We start from the raw sequence: 18477 nt of genomic DNA, 5'->3' as shown, positions 1-18477 counted from the left end.
CCTGTATGGCATAAGATTACAACACTACCAAAATCACCGCAACCCGTTGGCTAAGGCTAATATGGGCCCATTGGCCTCGTTATTGCATGAATAATTCCCCTCGGTAAGGAATAATGGTTTTAAGAAATTGGCAGAACAAAACAACACAGGTCAAGGTGGTTTTATCATTGTCCCAACCTTTATTGCAGCACTCCAAACATTTACAGTTTACAGATGTGTCAAAGTTACCAAAAACTCCCTAAAACCACAATCACCTCAATAACTTAAACCAGTAAGCCTATACAGCAGGATTTCATGTAAACCTCTGAATAGAAAGTCTTCAGTAAACTTCTGTGTAAATGGACCACGGTAAAAATGACCTCTTTATAATTTGTTTTATTGCTGATTGTGGGGTGTTGGTCCACTGAAGTATGGCCTATATCAAGGTTGCTAAATCCAACCTTTTACATATGGCTTTTAGAGGTTAACACTTTTGTAAAATTCAATTCAACTATAAAGCGTCAAATCCTAAAACAAACAGAAATTCTTAAATTCTATAAAAAAGAAAGAAGTTTGTATTATGCTAAATTAATACCACTTTAAAAATTCACATTGACTTCAAAAGTGTTAAGGGTCAAAACACCCTCTAGTGTTGTAATAAAAAAAACATTGCAGCCATAGTAAAACCATTGATTTGCAGCATTTGCGAAAGCCTAAAACAAACTATTTATCCTGGCAGGGCCCGTAAAACCACAGTGTACATAAAACAATACCTTTAGGAAAAAATTATCCACAGTGAAACAAGAGCAAGAGTTTCCTTCAAAGTCATTCCTTAAATATTTACTCTGTATTGTAGGTTAGACATATACCATATTATAATAACCATGGCAATACTGTTGACAATAATAGTTAATACAAACTAAACTAGCTAGAAATATTCTAATGACAAGACACCCTGCAGCAGTTGAAAGGGGCAGCATACATGCACATGGAATGCACAGGCAGTGATGTTTACAAATTAATCTGCATGTATTGACTGATGAACCACTAGGTTTAACTGCTAGAAAAATAAGGTATTTTATAGAATAGTTTGCTCCATATTTGAAGCACAATGTACATGGGCATTCTTCATTACATATGATGTACGGCTATTACACACACACTGCACAGCAGCTGGAGTGTCTGCCAGGAACAAATAGCTTGTAGCTCATCCAAATATAAGCCTATGAACACCCTATGAAGGGAATGTACACCATATTGGTCCATATTAGCTGTATTACTGTCACAGATCAGAATCCCAAGTGAAAAATCTTTTTTTAAGTTTTGCTTTCTAAAAGACAAAAATGAAAGTTTTCTGCTCATTGTGAGAACTTGGCAAAAGACAAAGAGGTACTCAAATCTTAACAGTAAGCAGAAATAAAGACATATGACACAACATTATAGTAATAAGAATAATGGCTCAAAAGATTGTTTCAAACCAACATACAAACACGCACATGCACGCCAAAGGCTCCACACAAATTTCACATGACAATTATCTACCTACTAGCATAAACTCGTCCTTGATATGCAACATTGGAAATGCAGACCCAATACATACCGGTAGTACAAAACTTAATGATGAAATCATAGTGCGAGATCAGTGCAGCTTTGCATAGTACCTTCACATTTAAGCAATAAGACAGATTTGACAAAGACCTGCTGATAAGTAAAATTCGGAATAAAATGTGAAGATCTCTGAACTACAAAGCAACATGATGGTGTTTAAACGCAAAGAATAGGGAACGACACACTGACTATTTGCCCTGATTTAAAATGGCTACTTCACATCTAAGTTAGGGGATGGACACAAAACATTTTGTCATTATTATAAGGATCTGCAAGGGAAAGGAGAAAAATCAAACCAAACAAAAACATTAAAAAGTGTATTTATACACAAGAGACCACATTATCAATTAACAAATAGGCTTGAGTAAAAACAGACTCAAGGTGAGAATTGGCAGCTGCACAGTTCCAGTGGAATGCCACGCAATGCTGGGCCTCTCCTCATCCTCCATACTGCCTCATGCTTTATGTTTCTGTAACACAAAGCGAATAATGTTGAATACATCTAAATGTATCTTGTTAATCGTTACACAGCAACCGTTAGCTCTGCATGAACATGGCAAATCTTTTTACCTGTAGGCTCTTCAGGTTGTTCTTCTGTCTGAGTAATTTCCTCTGTAAATAGGTTATTCAGTAAAATCAGCTTAGTGAACACATTTTCAATACAATAAAGGGATATCCACCTTTTGTTGAAAAACATTTAAAATGAAACACAAACCTGCAATGTCTTCCTCAGTCTGTTCTTCCTCAGAAGCTGCTTCCTCTGTGACAAAAAGCACATTTCACATTAAAGCAAGTCTAAAGATTAAATTCTAGTTTCACTTTAAAGAACATTTTGTTTGCACAGATCAAAATAAAAACAAAAATATTGTGCACGTTACCACATGACCTGCATTTTCTGTGTTCCTCACCTAGTCGGTTGCAAACATTTTCGACATCTTACCATTACGTGTTCTTTTAATTAACCTTTGAAATCAAACAAAAACATAATAACTGTACCCTGTTCTTCTGCATTCTCCTCCTCAAGCTCTGCGTCCTCCACTGTGGATTCTTCTACTTCCTCATCTTCCTGAAGTGTCTCTTCTATTAATTCTTCTTCTGGTACAGTTTCTTCATTAAGGACAGACTCCTCAGCTGTTTCTTCTTGTGTTTCACTCATTCGTTCTGTATCTTCCATTGGTTCTGCCTCCTCTGCTGGTTCCTCCACTTGTTCAGTGTCCTCTTCTGTTGCTGTCTCGTCCTCCGCTTCTTCTTCTTCTTCTTCTTCTTCTTCTGAAGGCACTTCGACTACTTCCTCTACTGGCTCTTCTGGTGGTTCCTCTGCTGGTTCATGTTCCTCTGCTGGCTCTTCTTCTGGTTCTGCTTCTTCCACAGCTTCCTCCACTGGCTCAGCTTCCTTTAATGCTTCCTGGATAATTGCCTCCTCAACTGGCGCAGCCTCCTCAACTGGCGCAGCCTCCTCAACTGGCGCAGCCTCCTCAACTGGCGCAGCCTCCTCAACTGGCGCAGCCTCCTCAACTGGCGCAGCCTCCTCAACTGGCGCAGCCTCCTCTGCAATAACTTCCTCAACCACTTCCTCAAGTGGTTCGTTTTCCTCAAATGGCTCAGGCTCCTCCTCAGTTTCCTCTTCAACCTCGGCTTCTTCCTTCACAACCTCGGGTTCTTCCTCCACAACCTCGGGTTCTTCCTCCACAACCTCGGGTTCTTCCTCCACAACCTCGGGTTCTTCCTCCACAACCTCGGGTTCTTCCTCCACAACCTCGGGTTCTTCCTCCACAACCTCGGGTTCTTCCTCCACAACCTCGGGTTCTTCCTCCACAACCTCGGGTTCTTCCTCCTCCTCCACAGCCGCCGGCTCCTCCTCCACAGCCTCCGGCTCTGCCGAAGAAAACAATTTAATTGCGAGTACAAAACCCTTGGCAGGTGCCAATATATTTAATTAACAAACACGTTAGGGATGTTTGTAGGGGCCAAGTACTACACACAGTTTTACTAAATACTACTTTTTATTATTAAATTGTACAAGTGTCAATAATTACTAAAGCTACAACAACTACTCTACAACTAAAACAAAGGTTTGTGTTACGGCATCATTTTTAAGAGTCAAATAGTGACAATTACAATATTTATACAGTTTCACAAAAGTTTTACCTGGTGGCGGCTGAACAGAATGCTCCGCTTTCGTGGCTTGGATCTCTTCCTCCACAATAGACTCTGGAGCGGAGCAAGAAACATAAGCAGTTAAAAACAACCAAAATTATTTGAGCATTGAGACTTCCACCGCCTAACCAAACACGACACGATGAGATTCCTGCGAGAAACAATTTTTTGTCCAATCAGCACAGTATTTGTCTGTCCATACACTCGCTCGCGCTGCAGTTGAAGAGTGCACATGCGATCAATATTCATAAGGTACAGAACTTCTATCGAATGAGAATGTTGTGCGGGCGGAGCTGTCAGCTGTGACGTTGCAGAAATACAAATAGTTTCTAAAATAAAAACAGCCGTTGCTTGACGCGCTGCCCTTCACGGCTGGTTAGTACAAAACCTCTGGAAAATTTTAAATGTATCGCGTCACAGCGTTTTCTTTGTACATGGTATAACCCCACAATGTAACGAAGAACCTATAACTAAACAGATTCGTATAATAGTCAAGCAGTGTGTATTTGTTTTTGAATTTTTGTTGAAGAAAATCAGCATCCATTATTCTGAATTAATAGCCTTTGTACAAGCATGTGTACACACACTTTTACCAGCGAAACAAAGATTTTAGTAGCACTTTATTTTATAGTCTCATTCCAAATACTGTACTAACACCCTGAACCCCTAACCTATATTAAAAAAATGTAGTTACTAGTATTTTACATGGATATATAATGTAATTTAAAGTGGAACCAAGATCTTAATGGACAAGATTAGTCATTCACGTCTGTTCCTGCAGGAAAATATGATCATTTTTATGTGAGGAATACACAACAATTGTATTTGGTAAGACTGGCTTATCATTGCTATGTACCCGGTACGAAAGTTCTTATGTTTCCAACACCAAAAGGTGACTATCAGGGACTACAAAGAATGTAAGTGCTACACATGAGTGATGTTAATGATCCGTAAAGTCCAATCTTACTCGTTTTTCCGTGGCTGTATGTTTGTATAAAAAACATGTATAGACCATGTTTGTTGGTACTTTTGAAAAATGCTAATTTTCATGTTATTCTGTGAACTACGAACAAACATTTCTCCTAGATTTCAAATAAAAATATTGTTTTTATGTGCAGAAAATGAAAATTGTAGAAACAGGTCAAATACCAGAAAAGATGCTCTGTATTTTTTCAGACCTCAAATACTGGAAAGAAATCAAGTTCTACAACAGTAATCTTTGTACATGTATTTTATGGCAGTTTTTCGCATTGCTGTTGGATGACTTGGAGGTTTGACTTTGTTCAAATTCAACAAACACTGGACCTTCTTTTGGACAATATATCTAGAAATGCTTATTCGAAAAGAAACTTCAGAATGGTCTCTTGTTATTTTCTGCGGCTGTATATGCTATATGTCCATTTTAAATAAATAATAGAAATCTGATTGTGAAACAGTCTTCACACAGCGTTTATCCAACAAACATGGGTTTTATATATATACAGATCCTGTACGCGAGTTCACTTTACCTTCTTCCGCAGGTTCAGGTTTATCGGCGACTGATTCACCGGTCACAATGCTGGGCTTTTCCGTCAGTCCTGAGGGTTTCACATGTGGATGTGCATACATGAGGCATGTGTGGAATACAATCACAGGTAACAAGCATGTGGGCCGAATGGCCTTTGGTTTACTTTTGTGTCACACTATAGACTTTAGGTTACACTAGGAAACTTTCCTATTCTTCGTCTCTGAGACAAAAAGGTACGCATTTGAGATTTTCAACAGACCAATAGGAGAAGTAAGAGGAAAAGTGATTATTTGTAGATTTAGATGAAAGTCTTGTGAAAGAAGTACTGTTTTGAAGCATGAAATAACAGCACATGATATTCAATATTCTTTGTTGTTTTTACATCACAAAGAAAAACACACAAAGCACTAAAAAACTTTTTTTTATTCATAGTTTATTGACAAAACACGAAGCTTCTTGTCCATAAAGTAACACTACCTTTTTGACATAAACAACATCAGAACCTTTTAAGGTTGAAATCATAACACTAGAACTAGAATTTAGATTCAACTAGGATTCTACCTTCTAATAAAGAAAATATTAAGAGGAATTAAAGTATTTCCACATGGCGATCTGTGACTAGCACCTCGTTGGCTTTGGCCACACAAACGCTCCATAAACTTTTCACAGCATGCCACTTAGTGATGGTTCACCAAAAAATTTAAATTTTGACAAGAGGATAAGTAAATGATGACATTTCACACCTTTATGATTTTATTTCCGTCACAGAACAGAAATATTTTGAAGACAGTCGGTAACTGAACAGTACTGGTCCCCATTCACTTCTATTGTATGGACACAAAACCAATTCAAGTGAAAGGGGGCCAGTTAACAAAATTCTTCAAAATATCTTCTTTTGTGTTCTATGGAGGAAAGTAAGTCACACATGTTTGAAAGGACAAACGGGTGAGTAACTGACAAAATTAAAATTTTTGGCTGAACCATCACTAAGAAAATAAGGACGTCCTGCTCAAGTAGGTATAAGGACTGAGATCCAGTTCAGCCAGATGTTAACGCAACTTACACAAACCGTTAAACTGAATAAAAACATTTACCAGCTCTTATAATTTCTTTTTAATAGCAATCATCTTGGGTTCTTTGACTTTACCATCTTTTTCATCCTTTTTATTTTCCTCCTCAACAGGCTTGTCATGAGCCTTCTCCGCATCTGGCTTTTCCACCCTCTTTGTCTTTTTCGCCATTTTCTCCCTTTCTTCTTTCTCTTTTCTAATCCTTTCCATGGCCTTTTTCACATCCTCCTTCTCTATTCTCTCTTCTTCCTCTTTCAGCCGTGCCTCAGCTCTCTCCCAGGCCTTGGCTTCTGACTCCTCCCTTATTCGGCTCAAGGTCCTCTCTTCTTCCTCTTTGGCTAGGATGCTTCTAACCTCTGCCAGTGCCATTTTGGCTATCTTCCTGGCCTCCACCCTCTCATGGATGATGGTGATCTGTTGCTTTAGAGCTTCCCTTAGCTTCAACCCAACATCTTTGGCTGAGGAAAGCTCTGGGGAGTGACCACGTAATCACTGTAACTAAGTTATAACACCACTCACACGTCAAGCCACGCATTTAGGATTGTAAGTAACAGGATTTAGAGCACACTCATTTGCAATTTGTGATTCAGCATCTTTATGAAAAGTCAACAAATCTCTAGTAGTATCTGTAAACGGCTTAGAAGAGGAATAATATTTTTACAAACATATAGTGAGAAACTACATTAGTTTGTAGTTCTTTGTTTGCAAAATCAGTGTCTAAACACATGCAGGTTCAAGAGCAGTAACTGCAAATATATCAATTATTATTAAACACTCCTCAGTTAAACAGGTCACAATGTAGCTTGACATATATTAACTGTTATGTCAGCTCCATGCAAATCCAGTACAGCTTAAATTTAAAAATCAACTTAGGTCATGTTCACACTTGACACTAGCGCTTTTCTAGTAAAAAAACACTCGCAAACATTGTGGTTATAAATAGCAGCCGGCTAATAGCAGCAGACACACTCTGTCAGTTTAAATCTAGACTAAAGACGCATCTTTTTAATCTTGCATACACTACACTATCATAATATATATATTTCAAAGATCTAGGCTGCACTAGTTAGATCAACCGGAACCAGGGACACTTCCAATAACAACTGATGCATTTGTTGCATCAAAGAGTGCAGAACAGTACTCTACTCTCAGCCAGTCTTGTCTCGTTGTTCCAAGGTTACTAGAGCGGGCAGGACGCAGTCCAAGGTTACCGGAGCGGGCAGGGCGTAATCCATTCCCAGACCTGACAAATGCTGGACGAAGGACGTGGCAACTCTACAAAACGTCAGCCACTATTAGATTATTAATGATAATTTTAAATTAACCTTTTTTTATTTTGCCTTGTTGTGCAAGCACTGTCGAGCTTGTGCAGAGGCAGCAGTTTTTGCCAGAGGGGAACTGGAATCCCCTGGTTAGGCCTGGTTTCCCTCCAATGGAGTTTTGGGTTCCTCGCCACCGTTTGCATACTGTTTTGCACTGTTTGCCTGGCCGGGGGGGCTGCTAGAATTTGATAGTCTTATTTAATTAACACTGCATATAGGAATTTATTGTGTGTCTGATAGTTATTGAAAGTGAAACTTAATTAAAATGAATTATCAATAAACTATTCTCCAAATGGTGATTTCATTTTATCAATCTTGAGCCTTCTCGACCAATCACGTTCCTTGCATGTTGTCATGGATACCACAGGTCTCTGTCATTGGAAAGTTGTGAAAAAGGCGCTTCACGTAGGGCATTTTTTTTCTCTGAAAAGTTGAACTTTTTTAAACTTCAAAAGACACTTGGAGCTGCAGAAAAAGACGCTGGCTTTTAAAGCAGCGCTCAGGACTTAACACAGTTTACTCCATAGGATTATAATGTAAAACACAGATGCTAGCAGCGTCAAAAAAATAAGTCAAATGTGAACATGGCCTTAAAAGTCCCTGATAAATTCTCAAAACACACTAGAGGCTAGTCTGAGCCATGCACGATGATCAAGTGTGAAAGATACCTTTTCTCCTGGAAACATCTTTCTTTTCATCTGGTGTGAATGAGACAGAATGTCAAAATAAGTCAACGTTTGCTACCCAAAACAAGTCGAAGCTTGCAAGCCCTGCCTTTGCATTTGTGAGTGTCAAAAGAATGTGTGAAGATGATATTGTCAGGTTAATCCACCCATGTCGAACCTGATTCCATATTTGATTAAAAAAATTAATGTTCATTATAAAGGTTTTTATAATGATAAAAAAACTTCTAATACGAACAAACTGCAATTACAAGACATATAATGCTTAAAAAACCAAACGGATATCAACATGTGAGCACATATAATAAACACAGATAAAAGCCAAAGTGCATTTAAGAAAATCTGAATAATAATCAAAATGACCCCAGAGAAGAAAGTAATGTAAAAAAAGGTTGGAAGGTGCAATCAGTCCAAGTACCGACATCTCTCAATCTTAAGCCGAATAGAACATTTTAGTAATAACTCTCCAACTCCTGCTAAAAAGCTACATAACAATATTTTAAATTATTGACAATGTATTTTGCAAATAAACTGTGTGAAGTGACAGTTAAGCATAAGAACACAAAGTCATGAAGCACAGTCATTATCTTAAATCATTCCTGAGGCGTGTAGGAAAAAGTTTGCGAAGAGTTTACATTTACAGTATTGAAACGTATGCTCCTGTAGGCCTGGTAGTACAGAACCTATATATATAAACACTACAATACATTTAGTAGGCACACCATTGCAGGTTCTTTCGACTGGCAGGTAGGACCCGGTTGTTGACGGTTACAGAACTCTGGGGTTCAGGAGAAGACTCCTGCAGAAGACTGGGCTTTTGAACTAGTTCTTGCATAGAGGATTCATAACGAAGACCAGGGGATCCAAACTCGCGACCCCCAAAATAACAGTGCCAGTGATTCGATGCCACCACTATCCTCGGAGGTGGTTAAAGTATACAAACTTTGCGCTCAAATGTGCACGTGCCCCTTCAAGGTCTACCCAGACACACGAATAATGACAACACAAAAGACCACAGTCTAACATGTTATATATAAACTCTTTCTACAGATGGTCGAATTTCATCAAACTGATTCGGGTGCTGATGGATGTGCCTCTTTTCATACCTGAGGACGTTGGCCTTCCTGCATTGTCTTTGGTGGATTTTAATCAACGTTTCATTTTGACAAATACAAATATCCTAAACTTAAAGCCTGAAAAATAATCTGCGTGCACATGGGACTGTTTGACGTGATGCTTTAAATGGACTTGCTGCACCTAACCTAATGCGGTTGCTGATGTAATCACCTATGGGGTCATGATCGAGTGGGGAGGAAATTCCTAAGGCTGATGGCTTATTATTTGCATGGTTTTATTTTTAACTTAACTCATATTTTTGTATTTTGTTAGACTTATTGATTACATACGCTATTTATAATAATAATACAAAATTATTTCTGGAAATCATCTTGCGACCCCCCCCCCGCCCCCCCACCCTGTAACCCCTGATTAAGACCACAGTACCTTATTACTCTACGTAATTTTCTGTGTTTAGCACTACCAAAAAAGACACAACACTGAATTCCTGAGGATTAAAATTACTCAAACTCCCCAAAATAAACTATTTACAGCCCAAAGACACAAAGAAAATTTAAAGTGGTATGTCGTTACATGCACAATGCTAAACTGGAAGAAAAACTTAAATATACATACTGAATTCATATTTACTATGTTGTTTGTGATAAGAGAACTGAGGCAAGCAGCAGATATATGTTCAATTGGCATAACTTAAAGCACTGAGGTCATAAGAAATAGGTCAATATATTTAGCCGTTGTCAAAGCACAATCTACATATTTACAAAGGTGTAAATGTTCATAATGACATCATAGAGTTCACAGGTTCCCAAAAATGCCTGTTGGTAATCTTACAAACAAAACATTTCTCAAGTCTTTGCAAAAGAACTCAAGACGTCTAGGGAGCAAGTCCACCTCTAATAAGGTGCTTCTGACGCGATCGCGGTAGAAAACTATTGATTCTGAAGGCCTAAAATAACGCATGTCTTTTGGCCCTGAACCCCTTCAGTCTGTGACGCGCCAGCAACATCCTCCGCTGCTGCCTCGGTTTCTTCATCCTCTAGCGTTTCAAAAGGACTCATAACGTCATACAGGAATGTGAAGAAACCTTGAAACCAATCAGTGCCCTCTTCTGCTAACATATCGAGCACTTCCTCAAGAGAGTCTGAGTTTTCTTTGCTGCCATCTTTGGTCAGCCCTACGCAGACGGGAAAATAAGGAGAGAGGGGGAAAGAGAGAACAGTGGGAGAGCAGGAAAACAGAGAAAGAGTAGATGTGGTTTGAAAGGTTTAGTAGATAAAGATCCAGGGGCTAAAGATGCTTTAAAATAATCTGAAGACGCAAAGGTACAGAACATGACGAAGAAAAAGAAACATGCGTGGAAAGCGTCAATGGAACAGTTTTGGATGAACGTAATCTCTTTATTTTCTTACCCAGTAGCAAACAAGTTCTTTTAATATTGTCAATGTGGTCTTATTCAAAAACTCATGCAAGATCTTTTATTACTTATATCAATAAAAGGGTGTGGGCAAAACAAAATGATGATAACAATAGCATGATGAAGTCCCATGCACGTGCATTGGTCCGATTTCATTTCAATTTTCCACGAAAGTAAACCAAAGTCAGCCATGCAACAAATTTAATTCTTGCAATAAAGTAATTGAAATTAGTGCACTTGCCTAGTAGAACTTTGGCGTCTTCCACATCAAAATCTCCATCCCCATCGGCATCATATGATACAAGTTTACCTAGTAAAGTAATTAAAATTAATTTTAATTGCATCATATACGTTTCCAAAAACACAATTTCCTCCACAGGTCACTAAATAATTAATATTACATATTTTGCTTGATTTTAATGGAAACCTGATTGGATCAAGTTTGTAAATATTGTATTTCAGTTATATGATTTTTCCCATATGTCCGAACAAAACCTGAGTTTATTTGCCCAAAAACTAGGTATGTCAGCAAGTGACAAGTCTGTACAGTTTCAATAATACCATAATGTTACAAATGACATAGGTTAATACAAGTGTTCGGTGATACTGTATACATTATGATATATGGGTAGTTGACATATGTGCGGCACCAATAATAATAATAATAATAGATTATAAATATTTATGAAAAGAAAGATGTTTTTTCCCTAAATTCATACCATAGGGCACATGCAAATGATGTGTCAACTACCCATTTTCAGTATTAAAAGGATACCAAAAACACCAGTTGAGAATGAAAGCATCTATTAATGAAATGAGATTTATGAAGGTGAACCCAAATAATGCTTTAGATTCCATACCTTGTAATACCTCTGAAAGATTATAGCGCAAGTCCTTTGCTTTGGCTGCATGCAAAATTAAGTCCAGTTATTAAAAGAATTACATTAAAGTATAATAAAATATCACATGAATACACTGCTTTTGCAGACCTATTGTATACATTCAGAGATGCACAACGATATTTTACAAGCTGTTTTTTATCAAACCATCTGCATATCAGCTATAGGGGGGAAAAGGTCAATATAACAAAAATAATAAATACTTAAGTGGGACAAAAAATATGCTATATATATAAAGCACTAGAATTATCTGTAAATGAGTTACAAGAATATCTCATATTGGACTTGCATTTATGTTGTTATCAAGAAATATTTGCTGAAAAATTATGTCGAAACGATTTCAAATCTTACTTTGTGCCACCTGTTGAATGATAACTGGATTCAATCCATGTTCAATGAAAATAATTTGATACTGCAGAAGTAAACCAGCTAGCATACCTTATTGCTTCTTTTCTTATTTAAAACATGATCAAAAGAGTGATCTATTTTAATGACAGAATGTTAAATAATAGAGAAAGTGGCACATCTCAGCATCCGAATCAGTTGTTTGTTAAAAAAGGCATTAAAAACCCTATCAGTGCATCCCTATGTGAAAGAGATCTCAACGTGTAATCTAATAGAGGACTCACCGATGACACCTTGATAGTCAACTAGGTCAAAATACACCACAGCTACCGAGGTCCAGACGCCCAGGAGAGCCAGCACCATGAACCAGGTGAAAAAAGAGGTTCCTCCTGCAACTTCTGCCTTCTTGCCATTCTTATTCGCCTGCGGTGGCTTGGCATCTGTATGACGATAAAGACAGAGGTTACACACAATGCAAAAATAAAAGCAAACACAGATTAACTCTGACACATCTTTTTCATCGTGTACTCACCCTCTTGTCATTTCAAATCTGCATGACTAATCATCCACAGAATACAAAAGAAGATATTTTGAAGAAAGTTGTTAACCGAACAGTGACGGCACCCATTCACTTCCATTTGTTTTGTGTCCATATAATAGAAGTTAATTGGTGCAGTTAGTTACCAACTTTCTTCAAAATATCTTCTTTTGTGTTCTGTTGAAGAAAGAGTCACAAGCGTTTAAAATGACAAGATGGTGAATAAATGTTGCAAGAATTCTCATTTTTTGGTGAACTATCCCTTTAACACAACCAGTTCAGTGCACCATTATAACATATTATACACACATCAATAAGCAATACATGCATACAATAAACCCATGCCTTTAAAGTGGGATTACTTTTTATTAATGCGTGAATAAGAATATTCCACCATATTTTATTGGATTTGCTGTTTATTGCATAAAGCTAATCTGGACCAACCAATTTGTTTACATTTTTAAAAAGCATGATCCGTGTAACATTTTTAAATATTGCATCTCAAATCACGTCTATAGTCATTTCAAGGTGACAAAACAGCAAGGCCAAAAGAGTACAGTTATTCTGAGGCTGCTGACGCTCCCCTTGGAACCCTGGTATAAATACATCTGCATTTAGAGCTCTGGTGGGAAGAATGAACAGGTGTTTTGTCCGCTGCGTTCTCTAGGTCAAACCACACAAGCAACTCATGCAAGCACAGCATGAACCTGAACAAACTTTACAGTAAACAGTTACAGCTATACAAACAGTCTCGCAAACACCCTCAAGACAAAAACATTTTTTGACAAACAGATTTCAAAAGAAGACTCATCCAGCCGCAAGAACATCATCAAGTTTCGGGTGTTCTTAAACACACAATGCAAATTAAATAAGAAATTGAATGGAGTCCTAAACTTATTCAAAATGAAAAATAGTGTAAATTTAAGTGTTAAGGCTTTATCTCACACCCCCACGCTTAATGAAATGTCATCTTTCATCCTGAAGGTTATATCAATGCAAACACATACAAACCTGTTTCTTCATTCACCACCTTGACCTCTGCCTGTGGCTCCCCCATCCCATAAAATGAAGTGTGGAATAAGAGAGCGTATTTTACCCCGATCCTACCCCAAACCTCTCTACAACTGCAGCCCTCCTGCTTTTGTTCCTGGTGAATTGAGCCGGAACATAATATGGAACTCGACCAGCAAATGGATTATTTTTAGAAACGGTCCACATGAAAGCCAGAAAATCTCAAGCACTCATATGAAAGGGTAGGGGGTAGCTCTCGCTCCATCCTGCTACAAGCCACACAAACAGAACTGAAAAAGCTGATTGGTCACCAATTACCATCTAAAAAAAATGAACAGGCCTCAATTGTAATGCGTAACTGCAATTGTATTTTCTTGTTATGTGTAAACTCAACTCCACAACAAACTTTGAGTGACTCCCTGCCAAACGGCTTGTCGTTCCCATACAAGGACAGGGCCCACTAACGTCTTGTTGAAACAATAAACATGAAAAAAGCGGCTTCAGCTTGCCTTTGTCAAAAGAAGCTTTACAAAATCGTGAAAACCTCATGTGACATTAAACAAACATTAGCAGAGAATAAAAACATACAAAATACCAGCATCAGGGACCCGTTTCAATAAGGAGGTTCAAGCAACACTGAGTTAAAATATGAACTCTGAGTTGATTTACTCAGATAATCGCTACTCTGAGTTTTCTGTTTCAGAACAGCTGGTTTCAATCAGTTAAATCCACTCTGAGTAAGTTCACCCGAGGTTACTCGTGTTCACCGCGGCTTTAAAAAGCCATCATCAATTGAGCGAAGATAACACGATTCACCATGGCAACGCCACGTGACAAAAAACGCTCCGTTTATTTCTCGCCAGTCGAATTGGAGGAACTATATATATATATATATATATTATGTATATCGTATATGTATAAACATATATACCTACGATTTTTTGTCATGTAGGTGCAATCCTTCTGCAATAAAAAGAACGTGGCAGCAGCTGGAAATGAAATATAAAAACATCATTCAGTCCGGTGAGTTTAAATGCTCTTGCTGGTAGGATGCCTGACTGGGAAATGTTTGATATATTTAATAAACTGGCCTTGAAAGTTATGAGGATATGAGAACCGAGCACTGTGGCTATAGAAGACAAAAAACTGGCCATGCTTGCCCCTGCTCCAGCTATGTGTAACGGAGGCCAGCTAGAGATGCTCTAGCGACAGACGTAATAGGGACTGCGGTCGTTAGGCTCGTGGTTAGAGCGCCGGTCCCTCGTTCTGACCGACGGCAGTTCGAAGCCCGCGCAGAGCGGGGCGAGTGGGACCTTTTAAATGTGCACCCAATCACATTGGGAAATCCTAAAGGGTATTTGAATTATTAGAGGTGGCAGCAAGAGCACATTTATTTGATCAGCTTATTCAGAAAGACGTTCACCATTCACCTGCAATCCTATGAAACTCCTCTTTGATGGCTCTCACAGGAAACTTAACACAAATGTATATAAAGTGCTTGAGAGCGATACACACTTTTCTTACTGCTCTGCATACAGTTGCCTTGCTAACGTGTTCTGCATCCCCGGTGTTATAAAGAAAGCTTCCGTTAGCAAAGAAACGTAACAGAGAATCTGCTCAGATGTAAGAGTGCAGCCACGACGAGTGAGGTTTGTGATGTAAGGATGAAGCAGAGTGTGAATATATTTAATGGACTGTAAAGAAAAACTGTGCCTCTCAAATAAAGAATCCTCCGGATATGATAAAACATCCAAACGTGGCTTCACCATATATTCTCTCCCGACGTAAATGTAACTCTCTCTGAATGAATGCAGCTTCCTCATCTACGGGTACTGAATAAACGGACATTTAATGTCTGTGTTACGAACTTGTGCGCGATTAAGGAAAACGAATGAAAAAACAAACGGCGAAGGCAATTTCAACACCGCTCGCGCTTCGAAAAGGGGCGGAGATTGTAACAAACCTCGGGTTAGTGGAATAAAACCTGCTCCCGACCAGGTTAGGTTCACAGAGTAGGTTACTATGGTTACTCACTCTAAGTATAAGATACCTTGATTTCTGAAACGGGGTTGACTTACCCCGCGGTCACGGGTTTGATATACCTCGCGTTCTGAAACTGAAAACCCAGAGTATCCCGTTTTCTGGGGTTAACTTACACTGAGTTTGCTCTTACCCTGCTTTCTGAAACGGGTCCCAGTACAGTTTGACCTACATTACCACTGTTATCGGACTGCGTCAACAAGACACACCCCTTAAGTCACACATGCTCGACTCATCTTAAAATCCACAGGTAGTCAGATGGCTTTTCATTGTGTCCCGGTCAACACCTCCCCCATTTATTTACTTGATCTACTGTGCAATGCTGTGTAACAAACATCTTTTGTAGCTCATGAATTGGCTTTGTAGGTACATAATGTTTGCTTTGAAATGCTCTTCTTCAGACATACCTACACAGTTTCAATCTGGGGGTTGAAACGCTTAACCCATTGTGTGATCTTATCAGCAATGAACCCTGCCTGGAATCCGGAATAACAAGCACACATTCTCACTGAATGCATTACCAATGTGAATTTGTGGTATAAAAGCCCCTAGCGTACAACGGGCATGGCACAAAAGTATTCATTGCAACCATTTCACAAGAGTTTTCGTAATCCCAAGCAGATCACAAAGTCTAAGTTACAAACATTAATAGGTACACCATAATGTTATATATCTATTTTTTATTTATGAACATCTGGTTGTTTGATGAAAGCATTGAAAAAAAACAATCTTCAAATTTGTTGTGAACATGCATTCATGTTTGTGACACACATTCAACTTTATTTACAGACAATACAACTAAAACTAGTATAAATGCATCAGATTCAAAACATGCAAGGTTATTTAAAGCAAACCACCCATGGCGGACTCATTTCTTTACCATTTCTGTGGCGTCCTGCCAGATATTCTGTGCATCAGAAAAATCCCTAAAAAGTAATTGAATAAAAGGTGGAGGCTTTGTGAACAACTGAATTTAGTTAACTCTTGCAGAACCGTAGACAGAGGCGCGGCTATTGCATTAGCGTTACATACAAGAAACCAGTTAATGGCTGGAATGACTGGAGAAAACTGGAATGACTTGCAGAACCGAAAAAATAGGAGTTAAAGTGAGAATACATTTTTGCAGATGGTCTTTCTTCACATAGCATAGCAAGCAGGCACTTCATCCCGTTTCTATCACGGTAACATTACGTGGTAAAACGCATTCAGATGCCCTCTCGGCCTTTATTACATAAGGCTTTATCCACGTTAGTTTTAAAAAGCATATCGCTCTTACATAACGCTCTAGTTGAATTTCATAACTGTTTTAAGTCCTACAAACCTAAGTTATGCAGAAGGAAAAGGAAAGTGGTCTTATAAATCCATTGGGAAATATGGGACCCCAGAGGCAACGTGTAACCCCTCCCACACTCCACCAACATTGACACGTGAGCAGTTAGAAGATCTCGCTGAGCAACTAATACTCTAGCATGAGCAAACATTAGAAATATAGGTCAACAGCGAGTTGCCGTCTGAATTAACAAAAACAAATGATTACATCAGGTCGTATAGAGTAACGGAATGCGGTCTAACGTTCACGCAAACAGGCGCGACGCTTCTGACTGAAGCAAATGTGTGGCGTAACTTGTACGTAAACGCACGTAAACTAGTTATAATGTAGCGCAACTTTGGTAACTGTTAGTTTACATGGTACGATTTTCGTCAACATACCACACTTGAGATATATTTCGAACACGCAATGTAATTTTCTATGGGCTGTTTGTGGTTTATAGCCTCAACCCAAATGCAACGAGCAATTTAAATGAGATCAACAAAATCATTCCTGGCACCCGCCGCCCGATCAACTTGAAGGCCCTCTGCAAAAGGATAGTGATGTAACGCGTGTCTTTGGGAAAAAAATTCAACTTACGAACCTTTTTTGGTGTTTCCCTTTGCAGATTTCTTCGGAGCCATTGCAATTATCGGTTCGTTGATTATCTTCTGCTGTCGAAATTGAATGAATCGTCTCAGGTCTGATGCGTCCCTGCAAAACCAAATCCCTATGCCTTCATACGCTGAAGTCCATGGCAACCCTTCCCCTTTTGAGTGACTGAGCGTTCGACCAGTGATATCCATACTATCGCAATGTGGGCGGAGAAAATTAAAACGTCATCCAATCGTCGAGCAGATCCCAGCGACTTTATTCAATCGTGTGGATACCTGTGAAGCAGGACCGCCCCGTACTTCCCCCGTTTTTGCCAGCACTGGAACGTGGCAAGATGGAAGATTGCACTTATCGCGAGATAATTCCATGTCTGGTTTTCTATAAAAATATGATTAAATTAGTTTTTAATGGTCGAATAAGCGTGTTTTGTACGACTAATACAGTGTTTACAAAAGTTGCAATTTGTAACATCATGTTTAAGAAGTATTCGTCTCAAATGTGTTATTTAAAGTGAATTAGAGGGCATTTTATTCCACCTTCCCGTTCAACTTTGACTTTAATAAAGTTTCATCTGTTGTGGAGATGTATTGAAGTTTCAAGATAGGCTTTTGTTCTTTGTACAAAATGTTCTCCTGACTCAGTCAAATCTATATGTTGCGCCCCGCCCCCCTTCCGTTGTCCACCTCATCCTAAAGTTCACGAGGGACTGAACATATCAAATTGTTTCCAGTGTTTGTACTTATTTAGAAGCACTTTAAATAATTACAACGCTTGTTTTGTCTTACACTGTTGAATTAAAATTGCGTTTCCTTAAATATTATATGGAGGATACATCAAATAAATATCAGCATACTTATATCTTAACTATACTTGTTTGGTCGGACCAAAACTATTCAAAACATG

The 18477-nt window shown here is 38.6% G+C and overlaps 2 protein-coding genes across 6 annotated transcripts; both read right to left on the bottom strand.

The window, feature by feature from the left end:
• Window positions 1-151: 151 nt before the first annotated feature.
• asph (aspartate beta-hydroxylase) lies at window positions 152-17798 on the bottom strand. 5 transcript variants are annotated; one of them, XM_079453202.1, is made up of 12 exons: window positions 17564-17798; window positions 12346-12501; window positions 11678-11722; window positions 11059-11127; window positions 5253-5321; window positions 3736-3798; window positions 3407-3462; window positions 3131-3259; window positions 2584-3076; window positions 2303-2347; window positions 2158-2199; window positions 156-2057 (listed from the first exon to the last, which is right to left on the bottom strand). In XM_079453202.1, the coding sequence occupies exons 1-12, from the start codon at window positions 17763-17765 to the stop codon at window positions 2050-2052; spliced, it is 1377 nt and encodes a 458-aa protein (XP_079309328.1). In that variant the 5' UTR covers window positions 17766-17798; the 3' UTR covers window positions 156-2049. The 5 variants fall into 5 exon arrangements, with proteins under 5 accessions (XP_079309326.1, XP_079309328.1, XP_079309329.1 ...); XM_079453203.1 differs by having other exon boundaries at window positions 3131-3238; XM_079453201.1 differs by having other exon boundaries at window positions 3131-3462.
• LOC306892456 (uncharacterized protein) lies at window positions 5660-8496 on the bottom strand (the record flags this gene model as incomplete). The annotated part of the gene is made up of 3 exons (XM_079453582.1): window positions 5660-6791; window positions 8312-8341; window positions 8487-8496. The coding sequence occupies 3 exons, from the start codon at window positions 8494-8496 to the stop codon at window positions 6352-6354; spliced, it is 480 nt and encodes a 159-aa protein (XP_079309708.1). The 3' UTR covers window positions 5660-6351.
• Window positions 17799-18477: the final 679 nt, after the last annotated feature.

Source organism: Barbatula barbatula, assembly GCF_947034865.1.
Source record: "Barbatula barbatula genome assembly, chromosome: 3".
NCBI classification, from domain to species: domain Eukaryota; kingdom Metazoa; phylum Chordata; class Actinopteri; order Cypriniformes; family Nemacheilidae; genus Barbatula; species Barbatula barbatula.
The sequence above is the reverse complement of the archived record's forward strand: the minus strand, read 5'-3'. Positions and strand labels throughout refer to the sequence as shown.

Bases quoted from the DNA above. Each gene is read 5' to 3' on its own strand.
- asph (XM_079453199.1), bottom strand. From the start codon at position 17,765: ATGGATATCACTGGTCGAACGCTCAGTCACTCAAAAGGGGAAGGGTTG. The intron at 3,463-3,735 runs GTAAAACTTTTG...TTTCTTCGGCAG, and splicing joins TTCTGTTCAGCCGCCACCAG to AGCCGGAGGCTGTGGAGGAG. The intron at 2,200-2,302 runs GTTTGTGTTTCA...ACCTATTTACAG, and splicing joins GACTGAGGAAGACATTGCAG to AGGAAATTACTCAGACAGAA.